Source organism: Miniopterus schreibersii (genome assembly GCF_964146895.1).
Source record: "Miniopterus schreibersii genome assembly, chromosome: 7".
NCBI classification, from domain to species: Eukaryota; Metazoa; Chordata; class Mammalia; order Chiroptera; family Miniopteridae; genus Miniopterus; species Miniopterus schreibersii.
This window is the reverse complement of record NC_138108.1, coordinates 23,299,626-23,325,068: the sequence shown is the minus strand read 5'-3', so window position 1 is coordinate 23,325,068 and position 25,443 is coordinate 23,299,626. Positions and strand designations below refer to the sequence as shown.

Here is a 25,443-nt window from a genome sequence, read left to right as displayed (position 1 = left end):
TATCACCCACACCCAGTTTAAGAACAAGAACTTGGCCAGAAATTTCTAAGGCCCTGTGGTCCTCCGCACCAGCGAGGCCCTTGTTAGCCTGAACGTGGTGCTGGCCAGTCTCTTCCTTGTTTTCACAGGTTTACCGCACATATTTGAATTCCTAAGCAAGATGTCATTTAGTTCTATGTATTTTCGAGCTTCACTTAGATAGACCAACATGGTATTACGCTGCTGCAGCTCGCTTTGTTCATGAACATTCTTGAGCTGAGATTCACCCACATTGTTGCGTTAACTGCGCTGGATGCCACGGTATGACTGGCACAATTGATTCATCCACTCTGTTGTTGAAGGGCCTGGAGTGCTTTCCAAGCTTTGACTATTACACATATCTCCTGGTGCCCTCGTGTAAGAGTTTTCTAAGAATCTCTTGTCCATTTTACTTCCTATTTTTATATACATGCAGTGAGTGTATAAATAAATACATATACTGGAAGCATATGTGCTATAAATTTACTTGGCTGGGTATATGGCCACTACTTTCACATCTATATACATTTATTGTCAATTTTTAAATTAGTATCTGCATAGTTTTATTAAAAACTTCCAATGCCAAAAAAAAGGCATTTTCTCTTTCCTAACTCTCTAAAATATATATTTACCTTTCAGGGCCTGCAATGAAATCTCAAGGGCATTTTCACCCAGTTCTCCTCTCTCCGGCAAGGATTTCTGAGCTGAGTGTGGTGTCTAAAACAAGTGAGGGTGAGTTCCTGGTGTTCTTGTAAAATATCAGTGAAACAATCCCTGCACTAAACTTCCACTTGCCAAATAGTTTGAAAACTTACATACACGTCTGGCCTATTTCCACTCTTCATCGTTTTTCTGATGTGATGTACCTACCTCTCACTATGAAACTTTACTATCAAAACCTTTGCACAGAATATGAGGTATTCAGATGACATCATTCAAGACCCTGTAGTCACCTGTAGGATTCTTGCCTGTTGCATGCCATGGTGACAATAAATTTGCAATGTCACTTCGATGGGAAGACAGCAAGAGAGAGAACTGGGGCTATCCATCAGTTGGTTGAATGGTCAATTCCAGGGACCGAGGATATTTGCAGGGGGAAAGTAGGAGAAATATTGTGTGGCACTCAAATACTATTTGTCTCAGGGGAACAATGGCAAGAGGCCAAGTGGAACAAGACCTGCCTGGGCAAGCACCCCCAGTCACTTACAACATCCTGTAGGAGCCCACAATGTGCAGATATCATCAGGCAAGGTGTCACTCAAAAAGTAAGGAGGAAACATGCAAGACTTTGCCTTCAAGATGCATGGCAGTTCTTTGACAAAAGGAACTTTTATCTTACTCTTTTCTGCACACACGCACACCCCTCCAGAAGTTTTAGCACATAAGTACATGCATATGAGTATTGCACATGCATGTAAGTGCTCGATCAATGACTTAATGGGGGGGAGGGGAACATAAATGAACGAGTTGGTCAGGAACTTGAATTTGGGCTGCAGTGGAAATAATAACTGAACGTGTACTTGCCCAAGGTTTCTAAATCGGGTGGTGGCCAGGTCACCAAGCCACACATCTCCACTTACAAATCAGAACTCCTTTGTTGCTGCCATTCTCCAGCCCTGAGGCCTGTACAATTGGCCACTTGAACGGACCACTCCATTTGGATTCTGCAGGCAAAGTAGAGTCAGATTCTGAAATTTGAGGAAACAAACTTCCTTCCTTGGAGACCTCTTAAAATTAAAGTGTGAGTGCCCTCTAGTGGCCTCCAGGGATGTTCCCCAGGATTCTCAATCTTCCTAAGGCCCAGAAGAGTGAAAGACACTGGTGGGGCAGGGGTGCTCTGGAGCCATATGTGCCCCACACCCCAGCAGCAACCCCCCGAAAATAAATTTCTGTGACAGCATGTGTTTTTCAAATTTTGCATACTAATCTATATCACGTGCATATTTAGCTCACTATACACTTTTCCCCTCAAAATCTTTAGTATATTAAGTGCTCCAGAAAGTCACTGCATCTTTATCCCATAGACCCATGAACTCTGAGAAGCATGGCATTAAAACAAAACCCACATTCTGAGAATCAAACCAAGTTAAAGCTCTTTTCAACTCCACTGAAATACAAGCTAGGGCCCTGGCCGGTGTGGCTCAGTTGGTTGGAGTATGGTCGGTGCACGGAAAGGTTGTGGGGTTGATTCCCCGGTCGGGGCATATGTGGGGGGCAACCAGTCAATGATGTTTCTCTCTCTCTCCCTTCCTCCCTCTCTAAAAAAAGAAAAGAAAAAAGAAGAAACACAAGCTAGGTTTTGTGACCATAGATGGAATAAAATATGAATGGAAGTACAGTGAAGAGAATTTTCTCGGTATAGCGGCGTCATGCCTCTCACAAAGTGAGCAATGGAAATGGCCAAACAAAAGCCCCCGTGGATCATCCGGCCCTGACCTAAGTTTGAAATCTGTATTTATGAGAATGCAGGCAATAGGCAGAAGGCTGGCATTGTTATCTCCCCTGGGGCTGAACTGCCCTTTCCTACCTATGCCAAAGAAGAGATGGTCCTGCTGATCTATGTGATGCTTCTGACCTAAAAAGATAATAATAGTCTTTTTGTTTCTGGTTTCTTTTCTACTAGTAAGACTCTGGGTAGGAGGATTTGTACGAGGCAAGCTTGGTTTTCCCAGCTCTCCTGAGGGCAAAGATAAGGCCAGAATTTTTGCAGAAGTTAAAGACCAAGCTCCAAGGGAACCTGGAGTGATAGGAAGCAACAGACCTTAGCGGATGGGCCTGGGAGGGATCCCACACTGTGGAGTGCCTTTCATGAGACACTGAAACAGAAACCAGGGGAGGGCTCTAGGTGGAGACATTCCAGGAAGGAGGAGCAGTTTAGTTGCTTTTTGGCAAGATTTGCTCAACAAAAGGATAGTAAGGAGCAGCCAGTGGCTTCTGTGGTCAATTAGGTTAGCTGAGATTACTGAAGCAGCGGGGGGCGTTGTGCACTTATGTTGGCAGAGGTGAGGAAAGTATCGTGCCAGTACATTTTTAATGTTTATTAAAAATAAAGCTACGTTGGGGGAGGTGGGGTGAAAATTTTTCAAATATTAATCTGCAAGAGAAAAATCAAAGTCCAGCCTGCAACCGGCAGTTAGAACCCAGCCCTGCAAGAGACCAAATCGGACTCTACATGGTAGTGTCTCATACTGCAAACCCCAGAAAAGCGAAGAATTAATTTTTTGAATGACCAAGTAGACTTTATTCTAAGAATACAAGAAGGATTTTACATTAGAAAATTATTTAGTTTATCACATTAACATAGTAAAAGAGAAACATCTTGTGATCACCTAAATAGATGGGGGGAAAGCATTGAATAAAAATTCAATACCCATTTGTAATAGAAATTCAGAGCAAACTAGGAATATAAGGAAACATTCCAAACCTGATAGTGAGGGAAGGGTTCATTTTAAATGGCTAAGTCATTTCCTGATGGTTTGGGTGACTTCTTCACTCTCAAAGACTGATCTGAACCCTTTACATCCCTGCTGTAGAAGCCCCAAAGCCAGCGCTGATATCCTGCCAATAATCACAAGTATAGCTGCAATGGTTGTTAAAATTTTGAATTACTTCCTTGCTGTGTAGCAAATAGCACTGCTCCAATCTTCCTGGATGCTCTGCCATTGCTGCTACTTCCCTGGCCCCTCTCTGGGGACCCCCTCAACATCCCCACACCCAACAACAAAAACACCCAACATAACACTTGGGGAAGCTCCTAGCATGGGCTGTGTTCATTCTGATTGGCCAGAGTCCTTCATGCAAATAATTGTTGAAGATTTTGAGTATCAAGAATAGCTATAGATGTACATATCAGCAGTCAAAGCATTATTGATTTTAGACAATGACCTAGGAAGTGAAAGACTTTTGCCATTATTTTAATGCTGTAACTGAAACCAAGGTTCTGCTGTCTGCTGCCAGGAAAGCCAAACTTGTGAGACAGGTGCTGGTGAAAAAAGAAAGAGGTTTGTTCATGTGTTGGCCATCTGAGGAGATGGGGGACTCTAGTCTCAAAGCTCATCTTAACATCCCAGTGCAGGCAGAGGTTTTATAAAGAGGGAGGAGGGAAACAGAACAACGAGATCAAGGGGAGAGGGTTGACAATTTTTCTACATGTAGACTAGCACAGGCCATTCCAATAAGAACCTTGCAACTGGTCAAGTGATGGTCTGGTGCACATCCTCCTGGTCTTTGTCACCCTGGGTCTGTGTCATCCTGGCTCTACAGTTCAAGGTCAGCAATTCTCCTAGAGCTGGGATGACTAAAGGTTGGAGTCTGTATCTTCTGAAGTTAGTTCCTAGGATTCTTGTACAAATATGCTATTTATCTACAAGCTACATATTAGTCAAAGTCAGCATTTACAGAAACACTGTCAAAAGAATGGTGGGGTGGGTTACAATTCCTTACTGTTACAATGCCATCAGATTTATCCCCCTCAATTACAAAATCTTTGCATAGCTTCACTGTGGTCAGTCAGGAGGAGGCCATGGAAAGTTCTACTAGGGTTGGCTGCCTGCTAGTTGTTACTGTCATTCCTTCTCTCTATCTTCTATTACCTTGCTTTTGTTCAAACAAGAATGTAGACCAGCCCAGAGGTCCTAACCCTGGTTGCACAGAAGAGCTACCTGGAGAGGCTCTGAAAAAGCTCCAACCCAGAGATTCTGATTGAATGCATCTAGGAAGGGGGAATCTGTGCTGTTTTTGAGTTCCCAGTGATTCTCTGTGCAGCTAGGGTGGAAAGCCACTGTGCTAGATGAACACTAAGGCCCTTGTGTCATGATTACAATTCAGCTGCTCTTTCCATGTCCCCTATAAAGACAATTTGCTTTCCAGGGCTGACAATAGGTGCTGGCTGCAGTCTGGCCCAGGTGAAGGACATCTTGGCTGAGAGCATCTCTGAACTCCCAGAGGAGAAGACTCAGACGTACCGAGCCCTCCTGAAACACCTGAAGAGCCTGGCGGGCCAGCAGATCCGGAATATGGCAGTATGTTCTCCAGCCCAACCATTGAGCACATGACACCTATTTCGTAATTTCACTGAAATGTTGAAATAGACATTGGCAGAGTCCATGTGCAAAAGGGTTTCAGCAGATTGAAATGACAGGCACAATAAATAAATATTTAATAAATATTATTTAATAACATGTTTAAAGGAGGATAGTTTAATCTAATAGGTGGGAAAAGGACTTAGTCTAATTTAGCCTAAGGCTGCATTAACAGAAGTATAGTACCTAAAATAAGGAAGTATTTCTTATTTTCTCTGCTCCAGACTGTTTGGACCACAGCTGGAGAATAATGCTCAGATCTTGGAAACACAGTTTAAGGTCTGGTTATTTATGACCACAGGAGAAAGCAGAAGAAACTTAGTTAGGTTTTCAAAATATTCGTATTCCCTCTCCTACATACCCTAAATGGTATATTAGAAATCCTTGGGAAATAGAGAACTGGGAAAGGAGGACATGTTTCCTCTTCAAGTGATTTCAAAATGTTCTCTCCCCTGTCAAGAACTCTGACTGATACTCTAGAGCCTGGCAAGGAGATGGTTGCAGGAGAGTGAGGGGCTGGCAACCATATTAGAGAGAGGAATGGCGGAGGTAAGACAGTCAGAGGGATCATGAGAGTTGCTTTCAAATATTTATAGGCTCCTAAGGACAGATGGATGTATTTCATATGATCAAAAGGGTAGAATTATGACCAACAGGTGAGAGTCCAGAGAGGCAGATTTCAACTCAGTGGAAACAAAAACTTTAAAATCAAGCTGTCCACAGAGGAATTGGGGTTCCCTGTCCTCACCAGTGTTACAGCCCAAACCACAGCAACATGGGTGGTCACTATGTGGGGAGGAAAGTATTGAGTTGAATGGCCTGTCACTGCCCTCCCAAGTTCTGAGATGCTATAAGTTCAACTCAACCCTAGTGGAGTCTTCCAAAAAGAAAGATAAGGCACCCCACTCTCAACGGTACAGGTGCCCAGAACCCTGACATGGTCCATGTGAATTTTGCCTCTGGCCAAGGCTGAGTTGAGGGTGGTTCGGAACTGGCCACTGAGCCTCACTCCTTGGGTTTGAATCCCACTCCTGTCCCTTTCTGGCTGGGAGACCTTGGTCAGATTTCACAATTTCTCTGTGTCCAGTGTCTTCATCGGTAGAATGAATCTGTAGAAATGACATGTCTCACTGGGTTGTTGTGAGGATGAGTAAATATGTGTGAAATGGTTGACAGCAGGTGGAACACACCAAAAGCTATGGGAGTCTTAGTTGCCACCAATGCTCTCAATCCAAAGTAGCAAGTGGGAGGGGCCTCCAGGACAGAATGAGCTCCCTGACGGTGGGAACTGAGTCTCCTCTGCAAAGGAGACCCAGACTCCTCTGGACTCCTTCGCTGCCAGTGCTGTGGGGCAGAGGGTTCGAGGTGTAGAATGACGCAGGCTGCAACCCTCTCTCCTTAGTCCTTAGGGGGACATATCATAAGCCGGCCCTGCTACTCGGATCTGAACCCGATTCTGGCTGTGGGCAACGCTACCCTCAATCTGCTGTCAGAAGGTAAGCTACCTCAGAACACTCTGAGCAGCACCTGAAGATTTTCTGTCTTTTTTTTTTAAGGATTCTCTTTAAGTCAAAGCCCATGTCTATGGCTCTCAACCCTTTCCTATCTGATTTCCAAACGCATGTGCTTGACTCCTCTATCAGGCGGCCTCCCAAGGCCTCTAACCCCCCTCCCCACCACTTCTCCCCCTCCCTCTCCCACAACCCATCACACACCCACTCCTGCTATCCATCCTACTCAGCCCCTCCGTTATTTACCCTTCTGTGGGCTGGCACAGGCCCAGGTGCTGGGGCTCATGGGGAGCAGCCCCAGCCTGCCCCGCGTGAACTCGGAGTGTCTGACCAGGACATCTATCCCAGGCTTCGTAAGCCTCCCAAGGGGTTTGTTGGCCAACACAGTTCCATCCCTGATTGGTGGAAACTCAGTGCTGGGAGGGACTTGGTGGTGGAGGAAAAGCTCTCCTGTCCCCATTCAGCTTAGCATGCAGCCACCAGGAGGGAGGAGAGGAAAGGCCTCACCCCTCACAGTCCCTCAGCCGTTTTGCTAAGTCCTCCTGGCCTGTGGTCCAGGACAACCTCCGTTGAACCCCAAAGACCAGGAGAGAAGAAGCCAAGACTCTGGGTCATCAGGATAGGAAGGACAGTGGGGCCCGCAGGAGGCTGCCTCCTACACTAGCAGTAGGTGTACTAAGGACAATCAAAGTGTCCTTCTACTGGCCATTGGTCATTACCCCTGGCTCCAGGTCTCTGTTCTCCCAGCTCTGCAGAGCACCTGCACCCCGAGCGCAGTCCAGCTCCGGCGAGGCCAATACGAGAGCTCACTGACCAGCAGCAGGGTGGGCCAGCAAAGGTCAACCCGGGATCCCGCCTCCCTCTCTACTACACCTGTTCCAGTGGGCATAGTGCTGCTTGTGCCAGGAATGGGACCCACATCAGGATCCCTAGGCTGCAGCTTGATCTCCTCGCAGCACCTCCCAGTTTGTGGAGGCACAAACTGCCTTTTAAAGCCAGAGGGGACCGTGGACCACTCAGTGATGACAATGGGGCTGCAAGATTTTGTGCATTGTTCCCTTTGCTTTAAAGGTGTAGGTATCTGTCTTAGGAGCCAAGAGCAGCAGCAAGACCTGAAAGCAAATCCAGTGGAACTAAATAGATTTAGTTAACCAGCCTCTGCTAAAAGATGAAAACCCACAAAGGCTTGGCAGGCTTTGGAGGTGGGAAGAGACCCGGCTCACACAGCACATGTGCTGAGAGGAGTAAATGTCATGAAGCTGCCAGCACCCTCCCTGTAGAGGGGACAGGAGAGTCCCGAATGCCACCTCTCAGGCCTCTGTGTCACCTGGTGCTGAGGAAGGTGACCTTCTCTTCTCTGCCGCTGACATTTAAGGGTACAGAATACACCTCGAGTTGCTTGTTACCACTGTGCAGAAATGTCATTTTCTTCAACAGCAGGTACGCGGCAGATTCCTCTAGACGAACATTTTCTTGCTGGATCAGCAAGTGCAGACCTTAAGCCAGAGGAAATTTTGGAATCTGTGTATATCCCTCACTCTCAAAAGGTAAGAATGCCCCTGGTGGCTCCTGAGAGTTGTTTTTCCCTTTTCATCACTGAGTCCAGTCATCTTTGCAACTTTGAAAACAGGCAGAAGGAAACAAATTCATGAGAATAATAGCTTCCTGTTCACCAGGGACTGGCGCAGCTCCAGGGGCTCAGCCACCTCGAGCAGCAGCTCCAGGGTGTGGGTTTCGCGTGTTGTTTCAGCTGTGGGGTGGGGCCTGAGCAGGGCCTGCGGCCAGCTGAGCTTCTGAGCTTCCTCGTGTTCATGGATGACTCTGTGAGGCTGAAATGAAAGCTCTCTGTCTGTGGAATGAGCTTCTCTGCCTGACTCACAAGGAGATGGAGGCTGGGCCGGGCCTCCCCATTCCCCACTCTGGCTAAAACCCCGCAGTTCGTAGAACATTGGGGCCTCCGGACATCTGCTAACATGGGATCTCTGGGGTTGATGTTGGGGGGGCCCTCTGTCCTCACTCTCTGTTCCCTGTGCCTCTCCCCAAAACTGTACCTGAATCCAAGAGGACAGTCTTCCAGAGAGAGGCAATACAACACACACACACACACACACACACACACACACATGTCAGAAGCCAGATGTCAACTAGTTTATAAGGGAGTCTTAAAACAAGTACTGTTTTCAGCCATGCATGACCTTCATTTCTTTTTCCTGTGGAACGAAAACTCTGAAATGTGTTCCCAGTCAGTTGTGTGTCTGTATAAAGGCCCCAGGCAGAAAAACCCATAGACTCAAACACAGTACCCGTGGTGGCGACACAGGTGGAAGCACACTGGAGACACATGCCACCACCATTGACCCCATGTCAGCACACCAATGGTCAGGGTGCCTAGAGGTCACTGGGGTAGACGTCACCCTCCTGACTCTTTTTCCCGATACAAGACTCCTTAGCCCACTGTTGGAAAGTTCGTTTTGACTCTCTTATGAGCTATGCAAAATGGAAAGTGATAGTTTCTGCAAACCAAGAAATGCAATCAGTCTCTTTTGCACTTTGGGCAAATCATATTGAAAAGCACTGGTGTTGGGAGGGCTCCTCCATCCTCACTGGGGACAAAGGTGTCTGAAGACTACAGGGAGTGACACCTGGAAATAGAGAACATGGAAAAGAGCCAGACATTCTGTGTGTAGGCGTCCTCACCTCAGACGCAAAGGGTGCAGTGATCCCTGTTCCTCGAGGGGACCAGGCATTGGGCGTGGGCCTTTAGGAGGACACTATTCTCCTACCAGAAGGCAGCCAAGTTGCCTTCAAATCCTACCAAGTATCCTTTGTATCTGTTTACATTGGGTCTAAGTGATTAATTAGCGGCTCTCAGAAGCAGAAACTGTGCTCTTGGTTTTGACATATCAAATGACTCTAAATGGCATTTGTCTCCACAGTGGGAATTTGTGTCAGCCTTCCGACAGGCCCAGTGCCAGCAAAACGCCTTGGCCGATGTGAATGCTGGCATGCGAGTCCTCCTCAAGGGAGACACAGACACCATTGAGGACCTGAGCATCGCCTACGGAGGGCTCGGGGCTGCCACCGTCAGTGCCCACAAATCCTGCCGGCAGCTCCAAGGGAGGTAAGAATGAGCCCTGCACCCCAAGGGTGAATCGACGTCAGAAGAGAGTGGAAATCTGGCTCAGGCAAGTGTAGGAAAAGCCCTGGGAAACTGGAAACTCCTCCGTGTAGAAACACTGCTTATTCTTTCCACAGTTTTGCTAAGTGAATCAGCCCTTACTTGACCATGATTAATTAGGTGGCACTTTTTGGATGAGGAATACAACTAAAATGGCGGGGACTGCCTCCAGCCCCTGTCCCTTGTGACATCTACACTCCAGCAAACCAGGTAGCATCCAAGTGGCACGGCCACTACCTCTGCTAGAGTGTGATCTGTTTCTTCTTCAGTAAAAGCTGTGTCCAAGTTGGAGTCTTGTCCAGTTCACAATGGAACTGTCCCTGATAGTCTTTTTTTTTTTAATGTCTTTATTGATTTCAGAGAGAAGAAGGGAGAGGGAGAGAGATAGAAACAATGATAAGAAGAGAGTCATTGATCAGCTGCCTCCTGCACGCCCCCACACTGGGGATGGAGCCCCCAGTCCAGGTGTGTGCCCTGGCCTGGAATCAAACCACTATCTCCTGGATCATAGGTCAATGCTCAACTGCTGAGCCATGCCAGCCGGGCCTTGATAGTCTTTTTATTTAATGCCAGGTTCCAGCAAGTTCTGGCTCTTGAACACACTTGGTTCATGTTCAAGGAACAGGTCCCATCTGTACCCTGCCATGACCCTCAACCCACTTCCTGCCTGAGTTTTCCTGAAGGGTTTGGTTAGGTCATTTCTTTGTCTTTCTTTCTTTCTTTCTTTCTTTCTTTCTTTCTTTCTTTCTTTCTTTCTTTCTTTCTTTCTTTCTTTCTCTTTCCTTCCTTCCTTCCTTCCTTCCTTCCTTCCTTCCTTCCTTCCTTCCTTCCTTCCTTCCTTTCTTTTTTAAAAATATTTTTTACTGATTTCAGAGAGAAGAAGGGAAAGGGAGAGATAGAAACATCAATGATGAGAGAGAGCCATTGATTGGCTGCCTCCTGCACACACCCCGCTGGGGATCGAACCCAAAACCTGGGCATGTGCCCTGACCGGGAATCAAACCTCGATTTCCTAAATCACAGATCGACACTCAACTGCCAAGCCATGCCGGCAGGGTGGTTAGGTGATTTCTAAGTTCCCTTTCAACTCAATAAAAAAAACTCCGGCCCTGGCCAGTGCTGCTAAATGGTTAGAGCATTGGCCCAAGTACTGAAGGGTCAAGGGTTTGATTCTCAGTCAAGGGCATGTACCTGGGTTGCAGGTTCCATCCCTGCAACCAATGTATGGGAGGCAACCAATCGATGTGTCTCTCTCACATGCATGTTTATTTCTCTCTCTCTCTCTCTCTCTCTCTCTCTCTCTCTGTGTGTGTCTTTCCTTCCCTCTCTCCTTTCCACTCTCTCTCTAAAAAATCAATGGAAAAATATATCCTCAGGTGCGGTTTAACAAAAAAAAAAGACTCTGGGGTCTCTAAATGATCGCCATCCAATATCTAGTGGCTGTCACGAGACTGAGACTGCCCTTTAACTGGTTCCTTCCTGCCTCCAACCCGACCAGGCGCTGGAACCAGCTGATGCTAGATGAGGCTTGCAGGCTGCTTCTGGAAGAAGTCTCCCTCCCAGGCTCAGCTCCCGGGGGGAGGGTGGAATTCAAGAGGACTCTGGTGGTCAGCTTCTTCTTCAAGTTCTACCTGGAAGTTCTGCAGAAACTGAAGAAGCTGGCAAAGCTTTCCTCTGTGCCTGTAAGTGCTCAGGCTTGTGCGTGCTCCTTGCAGCCATTAGCTCCCAGCTTTCCCACTATTTTTGCAAACTGTCTTGTGGGTGGCCTATGCCATTGCCTGCCACCTGTTCTGGGTCAGGCCTAGTCAGTTCCCAGCTGTCCCGCCTTCCGGATTCCTGAGGCTCAGGATGCCAAACTATCTTCAGTCCACAGATGTTTACCACGTGCCCTGAGGCAGTGAGGCATTATGGTGCCTCTGCCTTGGTGTGCAATTATTTTTCTTTCAAAATCACTTTAGAAAGTATAATTACATATAATAAAATGCACCTGTTTAAATTCAGTGAATTTTGACAAATGTGTAAACCCATGTAGCCACCACCTCAAACAAGAAAAAGAGCATTTCCATTACCCCAAAAAGTGTCCTTTTGCCCCCTTATAGTCAACCCTCCCACCTCTGCACCCAGGCAACCAAATTTCAACTTCAATATGGAGTGTAAAATACAATTTTATTTTTCAAAAATCCCAAAATTTATTTGCATGCTAATATTTAAGTAGCTTCTGCTAGATTTTCTGATTGTAAATTCTGGAGTAATTAAGCAAAGCAAAACCTTCTCTCACTCTTTCTCCCTCCCTCTCTCTCTCCTCCCCTATTATTACAGCTCTCACCCTATTTTGTACCCACTAGCCCCCAACTCCACCCCAACATCCAGCATCCCTAAAGTGTCTGATTTTCATTTACTCAGATGAAAACCCTTACCAACAGCATTCCCCAGGTTAATCCTTGCTGCCATTTAATTTCTAAATTAAGGCACTTGGTGTGTTTTAGTGACACACAGAGAGCTCCCAATTTTACTGCTCTCCCACAAAAGCCAGGTAGCTGAGAAAAACAATCATATATGGGCTCTTTTGTGTACAATGAACTCCAGCTCATTCTGGGAGCCCCAAATGCTCTTGCTTCTTCAGTCTGCCAGCCAGCTCACTGACAGGCCTCTCTCACTTCTCAGGGTGACTTGAGGATCAGATTCAAACCAGTCAGTCCAGTTCCTCATTATGTGGAAAAGGAGGGAGGGAGGGAGGGAGGGCAAAAAACGTTCACAAAAAGTAAAATCCTGGGAGGTGATGGGGATTTGGGTTACCCATGCTACACCGACCATGCAGTTTCGTGGATACTTTAGCCAAGTCATTTTTGCATAAATCAAAGCTTGCTTAAACACAGACTAATCGGTTTATCTGTATTGTTTTGAATCTTTGCTCAGGACCGCCTTCAATATCCTGAAGTTTCAGACCTATCCCTAAGTGCTCTAGAAGATTTCTCGGTCACAGTACCCCAGGGAGTCCAAAGGTACCAGGTCAGTGAGTTTAATTTAACGGAAGCTTAGACACTAAGAGATAAGCTGTAGCTGTTTGAACAAGCAAGCAGTTCAGAGTTGTGATGTTCAGTTCTGACTTTGTCATTTCTGCTGCACATTGGCCCTTTGTTTAGGCCGAGTCATGGAGATGCTGGGTCCAAGATCAGGCCTGAGCTACCACTCAGTGCACTCAAGGCTGAACCAACCCAAAGCAGTTTGACCATGTAATAACTGATAGTCTCTTCAAACTATCATACTGATGTCCTGTGGGCATTTGTTTGAACAGCAGCTGCACCCGGTGTGGGGGAAGGACAGCACAGGACAGTAGCAAAGTTCAGCCTCCAGCCCAGATTGCAACATGTTTAATCCCGTCAGCAAAACAAGAGCCTGCAAGTAACTGAACCCACTCTCCTTGAAGGACAACTTGGAAAATATCTATTATTACCCACTAGAGCGCACCCCTCCCCCCAGTCCCATCTCCACACACCACACACAGATCTTCCTTGAGAAGATTTCCAGAGCAAACATTTGGCTCATTGCCTTATACTCCCAGTGATGTCTTCATGCCCCTTAGAGGGCAGCCAAGGCACCTTAGTCTGGATCTGGGTAGGTTCCGTTTCCATTTGCTACCCCCTGCCCCACCAGAGTCCTGCTCTTGGCAAAGATTTTGGTTCCTCACCCTCAGGAATTACATCACTTTAGCTTTCATCCTCATGATCACTTTATATGTGAGCAGGCTGATTACTGGAAAAGTCAGAAAGCAGGACGGGGGACCCTCTGAATTCCAGAAGGAAGGGGTACGAGGGTACCACTTAGCAAAAGAAGATGCCAAAGGAGAAGCTGGGGTGCCCCTTCACCTATTTCACAATTTTGCCAAAAAAGTTGGCCTTGCCTAAGGGATTGCCACATAACTGAAATGACCATTCTCCAGTGTAGTTACATCAGCAAATTGTCATGTTCTTTATCGGACCCACTCCAGTGTTTGTTGCCCAAGGGTGACTGTGTTTTCTCAATCCTGAATCAGGAGTGTTGGTTATTGTCCAAGCCACTTCTAAAGATTAAACTTTTCCAGGGCAACTCTTGTCTTCCTCTGTAGAGTGTGGATTCTTGCCAATCCCTCCAAGATCCAGTGGGACGCCCCATCATGCACCTCTCAGCTCTTAAACATGCCACCGGTGAAGCCATATTTTGTGATGACATCCCCAGGGTGGATAAAGAACTTTTCATGGCTTTGCTGATCAGTACCAGAGCCCATGCAAAAATCATGTAAGTAAATGAAAAGCTTTCAAAAACCTTTTTAAAAGCACAGCTGGGGATTTCCTCAGAGGAATGTACCAATTCTCTACAATGTCCTAAACCCGAAGAACCTAACATGGAAAGAGTAAAAAAAACGTCACCAGCCACAGGAGGAGGAAGGGAGAGTATCTGGAAATGACCACCATGGAAAAGAGAACAAAAATTATAATTATGGGTCTCTTGCAACAGACACACTGACCCATGTGACATCTCCCTTCCCAGCAGCTAAAGTGTTACCCCCTGGCCCAGCAAAGGGCCTCCTGATCAGGGCCAAAGCTGGACCAGTTGTTATATATTTTGATTTTCAACCATGCTCTATCCCTCCTTCAAGTTTGGAACCCTCAAAGTTGCTGATTTCTACCTTTTAAATATTTCTCTTTTTTCAGATCAATTGATTTGTCCAAGGCGCTTGAACTACCTGGGGTGGTTGATGTGATAACAGCTAAAGACATTCCAGGAACCAACGGTACTGAAGACAACAAATTGTTGGCTGTAGATGAGGTACAGAATATGCCTTCCCAGATGGCTTGTGTAGATAACCACTAAGGTACCACCTCCACTGGCTTCCCATGGCCTCCCAGCCCACTCTGTCACTGGAGGGGTAGAGGTGCCAGTTCTCCCAGCTTCTTTCTACCACTAACATCTTTATTTAGACAGACTTACTCTTCTGGAGTCAGGAAATAACATAATAAAAAGGAAAGATATTACAGAAAAACAAGAAGTCCTAGTTTTCCCACTGTGTGCTCTTGAGTCAATTTCTCCTCATCTGAAAAATGCAGGAACGGACCTGTATCAGGATAGAACAGAAAAATCTAGAAAGGAGAGTACAAAAACACAACCATTCCCGGTTATTTACACTGAACTTCCTCCCTTCCTGGATCAACACCACCCCCTCCACCTTCCACTAACCTCACACACTCCATTTTTTAAAAAGTTGCTCTTGCCATCTTTGGCCTTTGACCAATTCAACAATCATTTACAGAGCACTTGTTTCTGGAGGAAGACCACCTTGGTTCATGTTCCATCTCTACCACTCACTAGCTGTATGTCCTTGGGTGTCATCACCTTGGGTGTCACCACCTCATTGTGTTGTGAGATTTAAAAGGTTAATACCTGTAAAGTACTTACAACAGTGCTTGGCACATGAAGGGTCTCCGTGTTAGCTATTACTGCCACATCTCAATGAGTCCCACACAGACTGTTTCTCCCTTAGCCTTGGGATGAATCACTATTCTTTTGGTTGAACTCCAGATGAAGAAGTTGGCTGTCTTTTAGGAACAATATTATCCACTCGGGCTGACATAACAAAATACCACAGACCGAGTGGCTTAAGAAACAGAATTTATTTTCTCACAGTTCTGGAGGCTGAAAGTCTATGGTCAAGGTGTTGACGGGTTTGTTTCTCCAGAGGCCTCTCTTCCTGGCTTGCAGATAGTCATCCTCTCCCTGCATCCTCACTTGGCCTTTGGTCTGTGTATGAGCCTCCCTGGTTTCTCTTTCTCTTCTTATAAGGATCTTAGTCATATTGGATTAGAGCTCCACCTTTATGACCTCATGTAATCTTAATTACCTCTTTAAAGGCCCTATCTCCAATATACTCACATTGAGGGGTTAGGGCTTCAGCACATGACTGGGAGTGGGAGAGCCATGTTCTACAAAAAATACTTTCCTTATCTTTAAACTCTAAAGTGACACCATGAAGTCCATACATGTGAACCTAACTTGATAGGACAGAGCAGATTCAGGTCACAGACAACCTCACATTCATTCTAAAGCTTACATTCATTGAGTAAAATGGCCAATAGAAACATCTGTATTATTTAAATTATTTTTTAATTCAAAAATATTTTTAATGTTTTAGCGAAGCAGATGCAGTTTAATGCAACTTCAATGTGGTTATTATTGCTCAACAATGACAACTAAGACACCCCCACCACTGGTAAGCCTACTTCTACCCAGAATTTTCTACCTGCTTCAAGCATGTACTTTCTGCAGGTACTTTGTGTGGGCCAGGTCATCTGTGCTGTAGCTGCAGAGACAGATGTACAGGCGAAGCGTGCAATTGAAAACATAAAGATCACGTATGAAGATCTGGAGCCAGTAATCTTCACCATCGAGGTAAGCTGACTGGTCTCTCCCATAAGGTTATAGAAGTAAAAGTATTTTTGTAAATATCTTATAGAATATATTATTCTTAGCAAGAAAGGCAATGGCTTTAAAGCTATTGGAGAGAAATAATGCAGAAGGCAGGTGCCCTTCCGAAGTACAGAAAATGACCTTGGGTCTCAATGCTTACTGTTTCTCTAACCCTTGTTGGTGTCTTCTGCAATCTAGAAGATATTCCCTCTGACATCCCATCTCTGCAGCTAGCCCACTACTCTAGTACTTCCTTGCTTGCATTATTCCTTTGATGTGTCCTAATAGATGGCAATTTGGAGGGGTTTGATTAAGAAAAACACTACCAGGGGAAGAAAAATACAAAGAATTGGCTTTGTGTTTTTTTCCCTGTCACTCAGGATGCCATAAAACACAATTCATTCTTATGCCCTGAAAAAAAACTTGAACAAGGAAACATTGAGGAGGCATTTGAAAAAGTCGATCAAATTGTTGAAGGTAAGAGACTCAGGATATTTGATGGGAGCTTCTTGGGATTTTATTCCGAAGCAAACATTGAGAGCATGTGATCTCCTCTCAGAAAGACCATCTTCTAAAGTTTTGGCACCTTGCCAAATATATCTTAGATTTCTTCTTTCCAAATGTTGTGTGTGTGTGTGTGTGTGTGTGTGTGTGTGTGTGTGTGTGTTCGTTTTGAGGGTGGGAGGTAGGGAGCAACAGAATAAATGGAAGAAAAACTAAGATTTTGATGAGTCAAGGGCAGAATGAGAAACAGAACCAGGCATTTCAACTTGTTACCCAGAACTGTAGTTTCTGAAACAGATTGCCCTCAGTTGACACAGGACAAATGCCTGACCCATCAGTTCCTCGGTCAGGACAAACCCAGGCTGGCCAGGCCACGTCTTGCTCGCTTTTGAATTCCCCAATATGACACTTTCCAAACCAGCAAACACCTTCAGGAATTTCTGTGCTTGCACTCAACAGGAGAGGTCCATGTTGGAGGACAGGAACACTTTTACATGGAAACACAAAGAGTGCTTGTTATTCCAAAGACAGAGGACAAAGAACTGGACATCTATGTGTCAACACAGGACCCGGCCCATGTGCAGGTGAGGTCCAGGACCCCCCACCTCTGTAACTTCCTAATTCTCTCATGGCCTCCAGCCCCCACAGCCTCAGAGTTGGCAGACATTTTACTTAGAATACAAGTACTGGGCATCAGTAGAGAGCTAAGACCCCAGGACACTTTTATTTTTCTGGTCTTGTGAAGTAAAAAAAAAAAAAACAGTCATGGTCACTTTAGATCTAGAGAGTACATTCATTTGCAATATACTGTACTTAAATGAACTCTGATTGAATGACAACACTAAGTTATATCTGTACTTGATTTTTCTCTAAAATAATTATTACAGTTAACCTTTGGAGTAAACACCTCACTTTATAGCATATTTTCATTGCCCCAGTCTCAAAGTACTCTAGGCATTCGCTGCAAACACGTCTGCTTCTTTAGTAGGTGGTCAGGAGTTTGCTGCTTTTCACCTTGTTGGGGGTTCGGTCTAGGCATTTGTCTCAGAGTTCAGCTTCTCACAGTTTCCCTTCTGGAAAATGCCATTTTTTTCTGCTCCAAAGGCTGTTCTGTGACAATGACCCATGTTTATGAACTCAGTGGGGCTCCACAAGACACACTCAGACTATGTCCATCTTTTTTTTTTTTTTTACTAACAGTACATGTGGATGAACTTTGCTGTGATATTGTGTTTCAGGAAATCAAAATCTTCTTTGCCATTTCACTCTTGTAAAACTTTCCCCGTATCTGACTTTTACAGAAAACCGTGTCTTCTACTTTAAACATCCCAATCAACAGGATCACCTGTCATGTAAAACGGGTGGGTGGAGGCTTTGGCGGGAAAGTAGGAAAACCAGCTGTCTTCGGGGCCATTGCAGCTGCGGGCGCTATCAAGTAAGTGCACTTGGGGAGACAGAGGGTGTAAAAGGCCGGCGCTGAGGGCCAGTCAGTGGCCTCAGAGTCACTGGGGCTGCTGTCATGACCACCTGTCCTTGGGCAGCTCAGCCTCCTGTCTCTTTCTTTTTAATTGTAGATATAATACCCTTCCAGAGTTATTAGAAAGGCCAAATGTAGATAGGACTTTGAATATGCTCTTGTCCTATAGAAAGGAGAAGTGTTATTATTTGTTGAACACCTCCAGGGCCAGGGCTATCCTGTCCCTCAGCTTCAGAGAAGGTGACCCATTTAGGGGTGGGGAAAGTCACCTGACCGAGTGGAGTGCCAAAGGGGAGGATGCTCCCCAACTTTTCTTCCTACTCTCAGCTGCAGACAGGGCAGGGTGGGGAAAGAAAAACTCCAGCACTCTGCCTCCCTGCGCCGGGGAAGGGCCGGCTTTTCCATGTGTGCTCCTCAAAGGGAGCTCCCAGGCCAACCTCAAAGGCAGGCTCGCTCCTTCGCGGTTCATGTGGTACATGCGCTGCCTTTCCTGTTTTGGTACTTTGTCAGAGCCCCAATCAGCCTGGAAACGTCAAACGGCTTGCTTCCTTTAGCAGCTTCTGTTACCTAGTTCAGAGCTAGGTCCCAGGACACTTAGATATGTGTCTCCTTCTGCAATGAGAGCTTGGCTAAAGCAGGTTCTGAATCTCATCTTCAGTTCTTTTCATAACGAACCTCTCTCTATTCATACCCACCAGGGACCCCGCAAGAGATAATCAGTTCATTGTATTCCCACCAGGCTTTGTGCCTTTAAGAACTTCCCAAGCATAACTGCACATTAGAATCATCCCAGGAGCATTGAAATCCAGTTTCCCAGGATGCCCCATACTGACCCAACCATCATTATATTTTAAAACTTCAATCCCTGACTGGGAGGCTCAGCTCTCTGGAGCCTTGGCCCATACACCAAAAGGTTGCAGGTTCAATTCCCTGTCAGGGCACATACTCAGTTTGCAGGTTTGCTCCCCGGTCTGGCCACATAGGGGAGGCAAACAAACAATTGATGTCTCTCTCTCACACCCATGTCTCTTTCTCTCTCTCTCTCTCCCCCCCTTCCTCTCTCTCTAAAATCAATAAAAAACATTTTAAAAAAACATACCAAAAACCTTCCCAGTGGTTCTACGGTGCAGCCAAGTGTGGGAAACACCATCTTAAGCCACAATCCTGCCTTAGCACACTCCTGCCTTGTGTTAAGTGGTCCCAGAGCAGTGTTCCCAAATTGCTGATAATAAGTCTCCTGAGCTCATAGGAATTCCTGCCTCCCCATCCCAAACCCACTGAATCAAAATCACCAGGAACTGAACATTTAACTGATGCTCCAAGTGGCCCTCACCATTAAAGAAGACCAGGAAACCCTACACTAGATAGGTGGATGGATACTAGGTGAGTAGATAGGTGGATGGGTGGGTGGGGTGAAGGCTCTGACCAAGATTTGTTTTCTTTAGAACTGGTCACCCCATTCGTCTTGTTCTTGATCGTGAAGATGACATGTTAATAACTGGGGGGAGACACCCACTATTTGGAAAATATAAAGTGAGTATTAAAGATGAAATTATTAAAATACCTCATTTTATTTGAATGATTTCTTTTTTATTATTTTGATTTTGCTGAATTCTAAAATTAATAATCTTAGCATCTAAAATATTCAGTGAGGATGCTGTGTATTTGAATGCTCATAACATTTTCACAAGGAACGTTTAATAAATCTAGTGTACTTTTATTATTCAACTTCATAATTCTACACTAGATTTATTGAAAGTTCTTCATAGAAAGTTATGAGCATTCAAATACACAGCATCCTCACTGGACATGTGTGTGTGTGCATGTGCATGTATGTATATATCCTCATTCAAACTTTGCTAACAAAGTTTTGCTTATCTATTTGGAATTATTTGTATAATATATTAGTATAATAGATATTTGTGTGTGATAGGTTCTTCCAAAATTCTTAAAAAGTTTATATTAAACAGCTTAAGAATTTTCTCTGCTATCTTTGTTTGGCAATTCTTTCTTCATGAAAAGTTAAAGGTAAACTTCAGCTTAGCCTTTGTCAAAATTATCATAAATTCTGAATTTGTGGATTTCCCCACATGTCCTAATTGCCCTGATTTATTATCCAACATTTCTCTTGGAGTAGATGATAATAACCCATATGGTCTCATCAGTTGTATTTATCCCCATTTTCAGGAAGACAAAGGTCCAGAGCCAGTCTTTTTTGGTAGAACTACAACAGGGAGTGGGGAACTTTTATTTTCAATCTGGGCTCTATAGACAAACTGGTCTGGGGGGAGAAGGGGTAGAGGCAACTTCAGAAAAATGCAAGGTGCCTCTGGGTCCCAGTAAGAACAGCAGCACTTGCTCCCATTTGTCACGCTCACCCATAACCAATTACAAAGCACTTCACAGCTCAGTACAATGACAGCCATCACTCCAGGGTCCATTTCCAACCTTGGCTTCCAAAGCTTTCCTGTAACAAGATGCACTCCCATTCCTTCCAACACACTGGAATTCCAGAAGCTTTTCCACAGGGGGGAAACCACAGTCTAAATTAGAAGGAGTACCAGTAAAAAGTGAAGGAGAACCTTCCAAGAGTAAGGAAGAAAAGGGTAGCAATTATCTGTCTGGAGATAAGCAAGGACTTTAGAATTTCATACTGACTATGAAGCCAGAAAATTACACATTGAAAGGAAAGGGCTCAGCAAAATTCAGGTCAGAGGAGGTCTTTGTCAGCCAAGTACTGAAAAACAAAGAAATAGGCAGGTGTGGGGCACCACTGAGCAAACAGGAGCAGAGTCTGTCTTCATTCCTGCCCAGTAGTGGAACTGGGCTGTGTCCCAACTTGGCATGTAAGTTTTAATCACATAAAATGTCCATCATTTGATGACAGGTGGGATTTATGAACAACGGGCGAATCAAAGCTCTCGACATTGAGTGCTTCATTAACGGAGGGTGCACACTGGACGACTCGGAGCAGGTACGTGCATCAGCGACCAGTGTCCTTGACCGTGAGTAGAACGCAGAATTTCTAGATGAGACTTTACTGAACATCTTTCCTCAAGTACTTACCAAATTCCACAGCAGCTCAGCTCTGTGTACTTGACTTTTAGAGCAAAGAAAAAACTACTGTCCAATGTATATGAATATCTTCTATTACTTTAGGTAACAGAATTTCTTATACTAAAGCTGGAAAATGCGTATAAAATCCGAAACCTCAGGTTCCGGGGCCGTGCGTGTATGACCAACTTACCATCCAATACGGCCTTTCGCGGATACGGCTTCCCGCAAGGAACCCTAGTCACGGAATCTTGCATCACAGCTGTGGCAGCCAAGTGTGGCCTTCTGCCAGAAAAGGTAAGGTTGTCATCAAGGTCACAACCAAGATTGCTGAAGAATCAGGTTGGGGGGCAGCTACACAGGGGAATACCCTAGAAGAACTATTCAAATTAGCTATGGCTCAAAATTCAAAATATATTCAGTGCTACCTAACAGAATTCACCTCTCTCCCCTTATCTTCCACCCTTCTTGTGCAAAGATTTCTCTTCTTCCTTCTTTAAATTTGTACAAAGATAATTACTCTCTTTAAAATTCAAACCCCACTGAAGTAATTAAAGTAAAAAGTGAATGTCCCTCTTTATATCCCCTCACCCCTGTTGGTTAAGGGTAACCACTGTTCACAGTTCCATAGTTCTTGTTCTAGCCCTTTCTCTATAGGTAACCACCCACAAGTATTCATACACACACACACACACACACAAACATTGCCCTGTATTTATACACACACATATACAGTTATTTACCAAAATGGGACCATAATAAACACATTATTCTGCACTTTGCTTTTTCTACTTGACAATAGGCCGTGGCCATCTTCCTGTGGCAATAGAATGCCTTCACTTTCATGGCTGAATAGGACTATGTAACACGGATGTGCCATAATTTATTTAGCCATTCCACTACTGGTACACAGTCAGCTTCTTACCCATCTTCGGCTGTTAAAATGACATTGCAATAAACATCTTGGTACAGATGTACTGGGGGGATAGCTTTGTATTCTTATGTATAGGGCAAATTTACGGAACTGAAATTGCTAGTGCTCTTGAAAACTTTTGGAGGTACTGCCAAAAGAATGCACTCCAAGGATATTATTTTGTGCAATACGCTAGAAGTTGCACAGTATATACAACATGCTAGTCCAGACAGGGGAACCACTGGCAGTTGAGGTCACTGCTGATAATAGTTTCTGCTCCTCATGTATTCCAGTCAGACCCTAGCCTATTTTTTACATTTCTATCCTGTTTCCTCAATATGGACCCTCTGCTCCAGCAAGGACTCTCTATGTATTGTCCTTTGAACTTCTTTGTTTCTAAATTCAACAGGGAGGCCCACCAGGTTTGTGATTTGTGGTTGTCAGGGTACTTCCTACACACAAGGGAACACCTAAATATAGAACAAGGGAGACAATAATTACCCTAAGAGAAGTCACACCAACTGTTCTATGGGTACAAGAGAGGAAGGCATCACTTTGGTTTGGCAGGAAGAACTTTCTGGAGAAGATGGCACTTGAGATAGGCCTTGAAGAATGACAGGCACAGATAATGGGAAGGTGATGAGGCAAATGGGGCAGCTTGAACAGGGAGAGGCGCCCTCTTTGTGGCTCAGCTTCCTTACCTATAAAATGAGGACAATATAGCTCACTTCACAGAATTCCTGCAAGAATCAAATGAGTTAGCATCTGTTAAAATTTTTGTTTTTATAAACCAGATAGTGTTACTCCAGTGTTGCTGCTAAAAATAATCATTTTATTTGTTATTGGAGTGAGATGGGGATAATGAAAAACTCCTGAGCGTATCTCAGTGGATTCCCCTTCTTCGTCAAGTGGTGCAGGCAGGCTTCCAGGACAGAGACTCACCCACATTCAGATACATTTTCAGAGAGGTTTGCTCTGTTAACATAAGAAACGTCCCAACCTGTAGAGTTTTGTGAGAGTGTGTTTGAGCCAAACTGATGACGTGTGCCAGGGAGCAAGATCTCAAAAGCTCTGGAGAATAGCAGTTTGGCAGCTTTAGGAGGGGACTTAAGGAAGATTCTGTAGAGGTGGGAGAAAGCAAAGCAAGAATCGGACTACAAAATAATTAGCAAGATTTGCTCTCCTGAGGGTGGTTACAGCTTATCTAGAAGGTATTTTATTAACCTAGATACACAGAAACAATGGGCAGGGCTTGCTTAAGGCAAAGATTAACCTTTTACTAAAAAGTTACGTGCCTGGGGTGTGACTGCCCACCCTGGGGTGTGACCTGCCCAGTTAGGAATTTATGACCAGGTCACCCTGTGAGGTCACTTTCCACAGAGCCCCTTTTTCATCCGGACCACACATTCCAAAGGCCATTGGAAGGCTCAGAGAAGATCTGCTATTTGCATTTAGCTGCAATGCTGTTCCTCTCTAGCAGAACAAGTCTCCAGTCAGGATAATAAACCTTTGCTTTTGTACACTACCAACTCTGCTCCATCTCTGAACTTTGCAGGGAAAAAAGGACAATCTGCCTCCCTAGTCTCCTTCATCCCACTGCCCTTCACAGACCAGTCACTAGCATTACCCTCCACCTTCAGGAGGGAGAGACCTGATTGGTGCTTTGCAGAAGAGAAATAACCTCCATTCTTTCTGCAAAAGCACATGCTGTTCAAAGAAAGAGAAGAAAGACCCTGTCTTCTCCCCACCAAAGTTTGTGTTTTCATGAGGAGGCTTTTCAAGTCTCTATTTTGCAGTCAGTTTCTGTCTTACCATAACTATTGAGTCAATTTTCCACCCATTTCAGGTTAGGGAGAAAAACATGTACAAAACTGTTGATAAAACCATCTACAAACAAGCGTTCAGCCCTGAGACCCTGAGACAATGTTGGAACGAATGTCTGGACAAGTCTTCCTTTCACAGCAGAAGAAAGCAAGTGGAAGAGTTTAATAAGAAGAATTACTGGAAGAAGAAAGGCATTGCTATTATCCCCATGAAGTTTTCAGTTGGCTTTGGTGCAACAAGCTATCATCAGGTAAGGTCCTACATGGGGTAAATCACCCTTGAGTCAGACACACTCCTGGCCCAGCCTGTGTTGACTCTGGGAGAGTGTCACATTGCCTAGGGCACTGAGGCACTCCCCACCAGAGTGCAGAGCTCTCCCGAGCTGCACCCATCTGCAAGCACTTGCACCACAGCACAGTAGAAAAATGCCTGAATGTCAAAGAGAGGCATCAGCAAGCATGAGACCTGCAGCAGTGTAACTGACAGTTTGGAGCACAGACACCCCCGCACTGAACCCCTATTCAGAAAGGGAACAGGAGTCCACAGGGCTTGAGGGGCTGTGCTTTCTGAGCTCAAGGGTCTCAAAGGTAGGGCAGGAATAGGGCTGCTTCTGGTCTGTGCCCCTGTTCCTACAACACTCCTTGGTGCACCTTAAGTCTTAAGCAGAGAAGTTGTTCCATGTTGCCCTGACCAGCTATTTGTTTCAAGCTGCCTCTCCCAGGAATCTGTGTCAATTCTGATGGAGAAATGGAGAGAGGGCCCCAAAATCATCCCAGGTAGATTTGTAAAAGGAAGAGGCAAGACATTCAGAGGCCCTCTCCAGAGGGAGGAGGAAGGGTGGCATGTAGATGGGTCCATTAAATAGCACAAGGACTGGTATGGACGAGTCTTCCCAGGAATCCTGGTGGGCCATATACAGGAAAGCTGTTTAGAAAACTGAGAAAGATTGTTGCCCCCCATGACTGTCCACCAAAAGCAGAAAAATCTTACATGCATTAGATCTAAACATAAGTCCAAAAATGCATTAGATCTCCTTGTGGATATACCATTGAAAGCATTCTTCCACCTATACCCAACACTGGCAGCCAATAGAAACACACACACGCACACACACACACACACACACACACACACGCCCCACAAAAGCTGCTCTGTCAAAGGAAATCTTTCTTAGGTAACAAAGCAATTGCCCCAAATCCCTAATTGACTGGAGTCAGGCAGACCTGAGAAATCCTTGGCCCTGCCACTTACTAGCTGTGATATTAAGCAAGTTATTTGACCTGTCTGAGCCTCAGCTTCCTCAATTATAAACTGAATAATAATCCTCTCTCTTAGGATTGATGAGGATTGGCTGAGACGATGACTGTAAAGCACTTGGCAGGGTTCCTGGAACACCATGTAGTTATCCAGGGCAGCCCACCCCCACCCCCAGGAGATCTGAC

The 25,443-nt window shown here is 45.1% G+C and overlaps 1 protein-coding gene across 1 annotated transcript in view; it reads left to right on the top strand.

Annotated features, from left to right (window-relative positions):
- LOC308559789 (aldehyde oxidase 2) overlaps positions 1 to 25,443 on the top strand; it is a 58,415-nt gene that overhangs the window by 9,680 nt on the left and 23,292 nt on the right. The window contains exons 8-24 of the mRNA XM_081142870.1: positions 658 to 750; positions 4,888 to 5,039; positions 6,502 to 6,595; positions 8,048 to 8,157; positions 9,547 to 9,731; positions 11,287 to 11,464; positions 12,705 to 12,797; positions 13,894 to 14,063; positions 14,480 to 14,594; positions 16,089 to 16,211; positions 16,610 to 16,706; positions 17,193 to 17,317; positions 18,035 to 18,168; positions 19,656 to 19,743; positions 21,098 to 21,184; positions 21,370 to 21,561; positions 24,024 to 24,251. Of these exons, the coding sequence (XP_080998996.1) occupies positions 658 to 750; positions 4,888 to 5,039; positions 6,502 to 6,595; positions 8,048 to 8,157; positions 9,547 to 9,731; positions 11,287 to 11,464; positions 12,705 to 12,797; positions 13,894 to 14,063; positions 14,480 to 14,594; positions 16,089 to 16,211; positions 16,610 to 16,706; positions 17,193 to 17,317; positions 18,035 to 18,168; positions 19,656 to 19,743; positions 21,098 to 21,184; positions 21,370 to 21,561; positions 24,024 to 24,251 (2,264 nt within the window). The remainder of the gene's footprint in view (positions 1 to 657; positions 751 to 4,887; positions 5,040 to 6,501; positions 6,596 to 8,047; positions 8,158 to 9,546; positions 9,732 to 11,286; positions 11,465 to 12,704; positions 12,798 to 13,893; positions 14,064 to 14,479; positions 14,595 to 16,088; positions 16,212 to 16,609; positions 16,707 to 17,192; positions 17,318 to 18,034; positions 18,169 to 19,655; positions 19,744 to 21,097; positions 21,185 to 21,369; positions 21,562 to 24,023; positions 24,252 to 25,443) is intronic.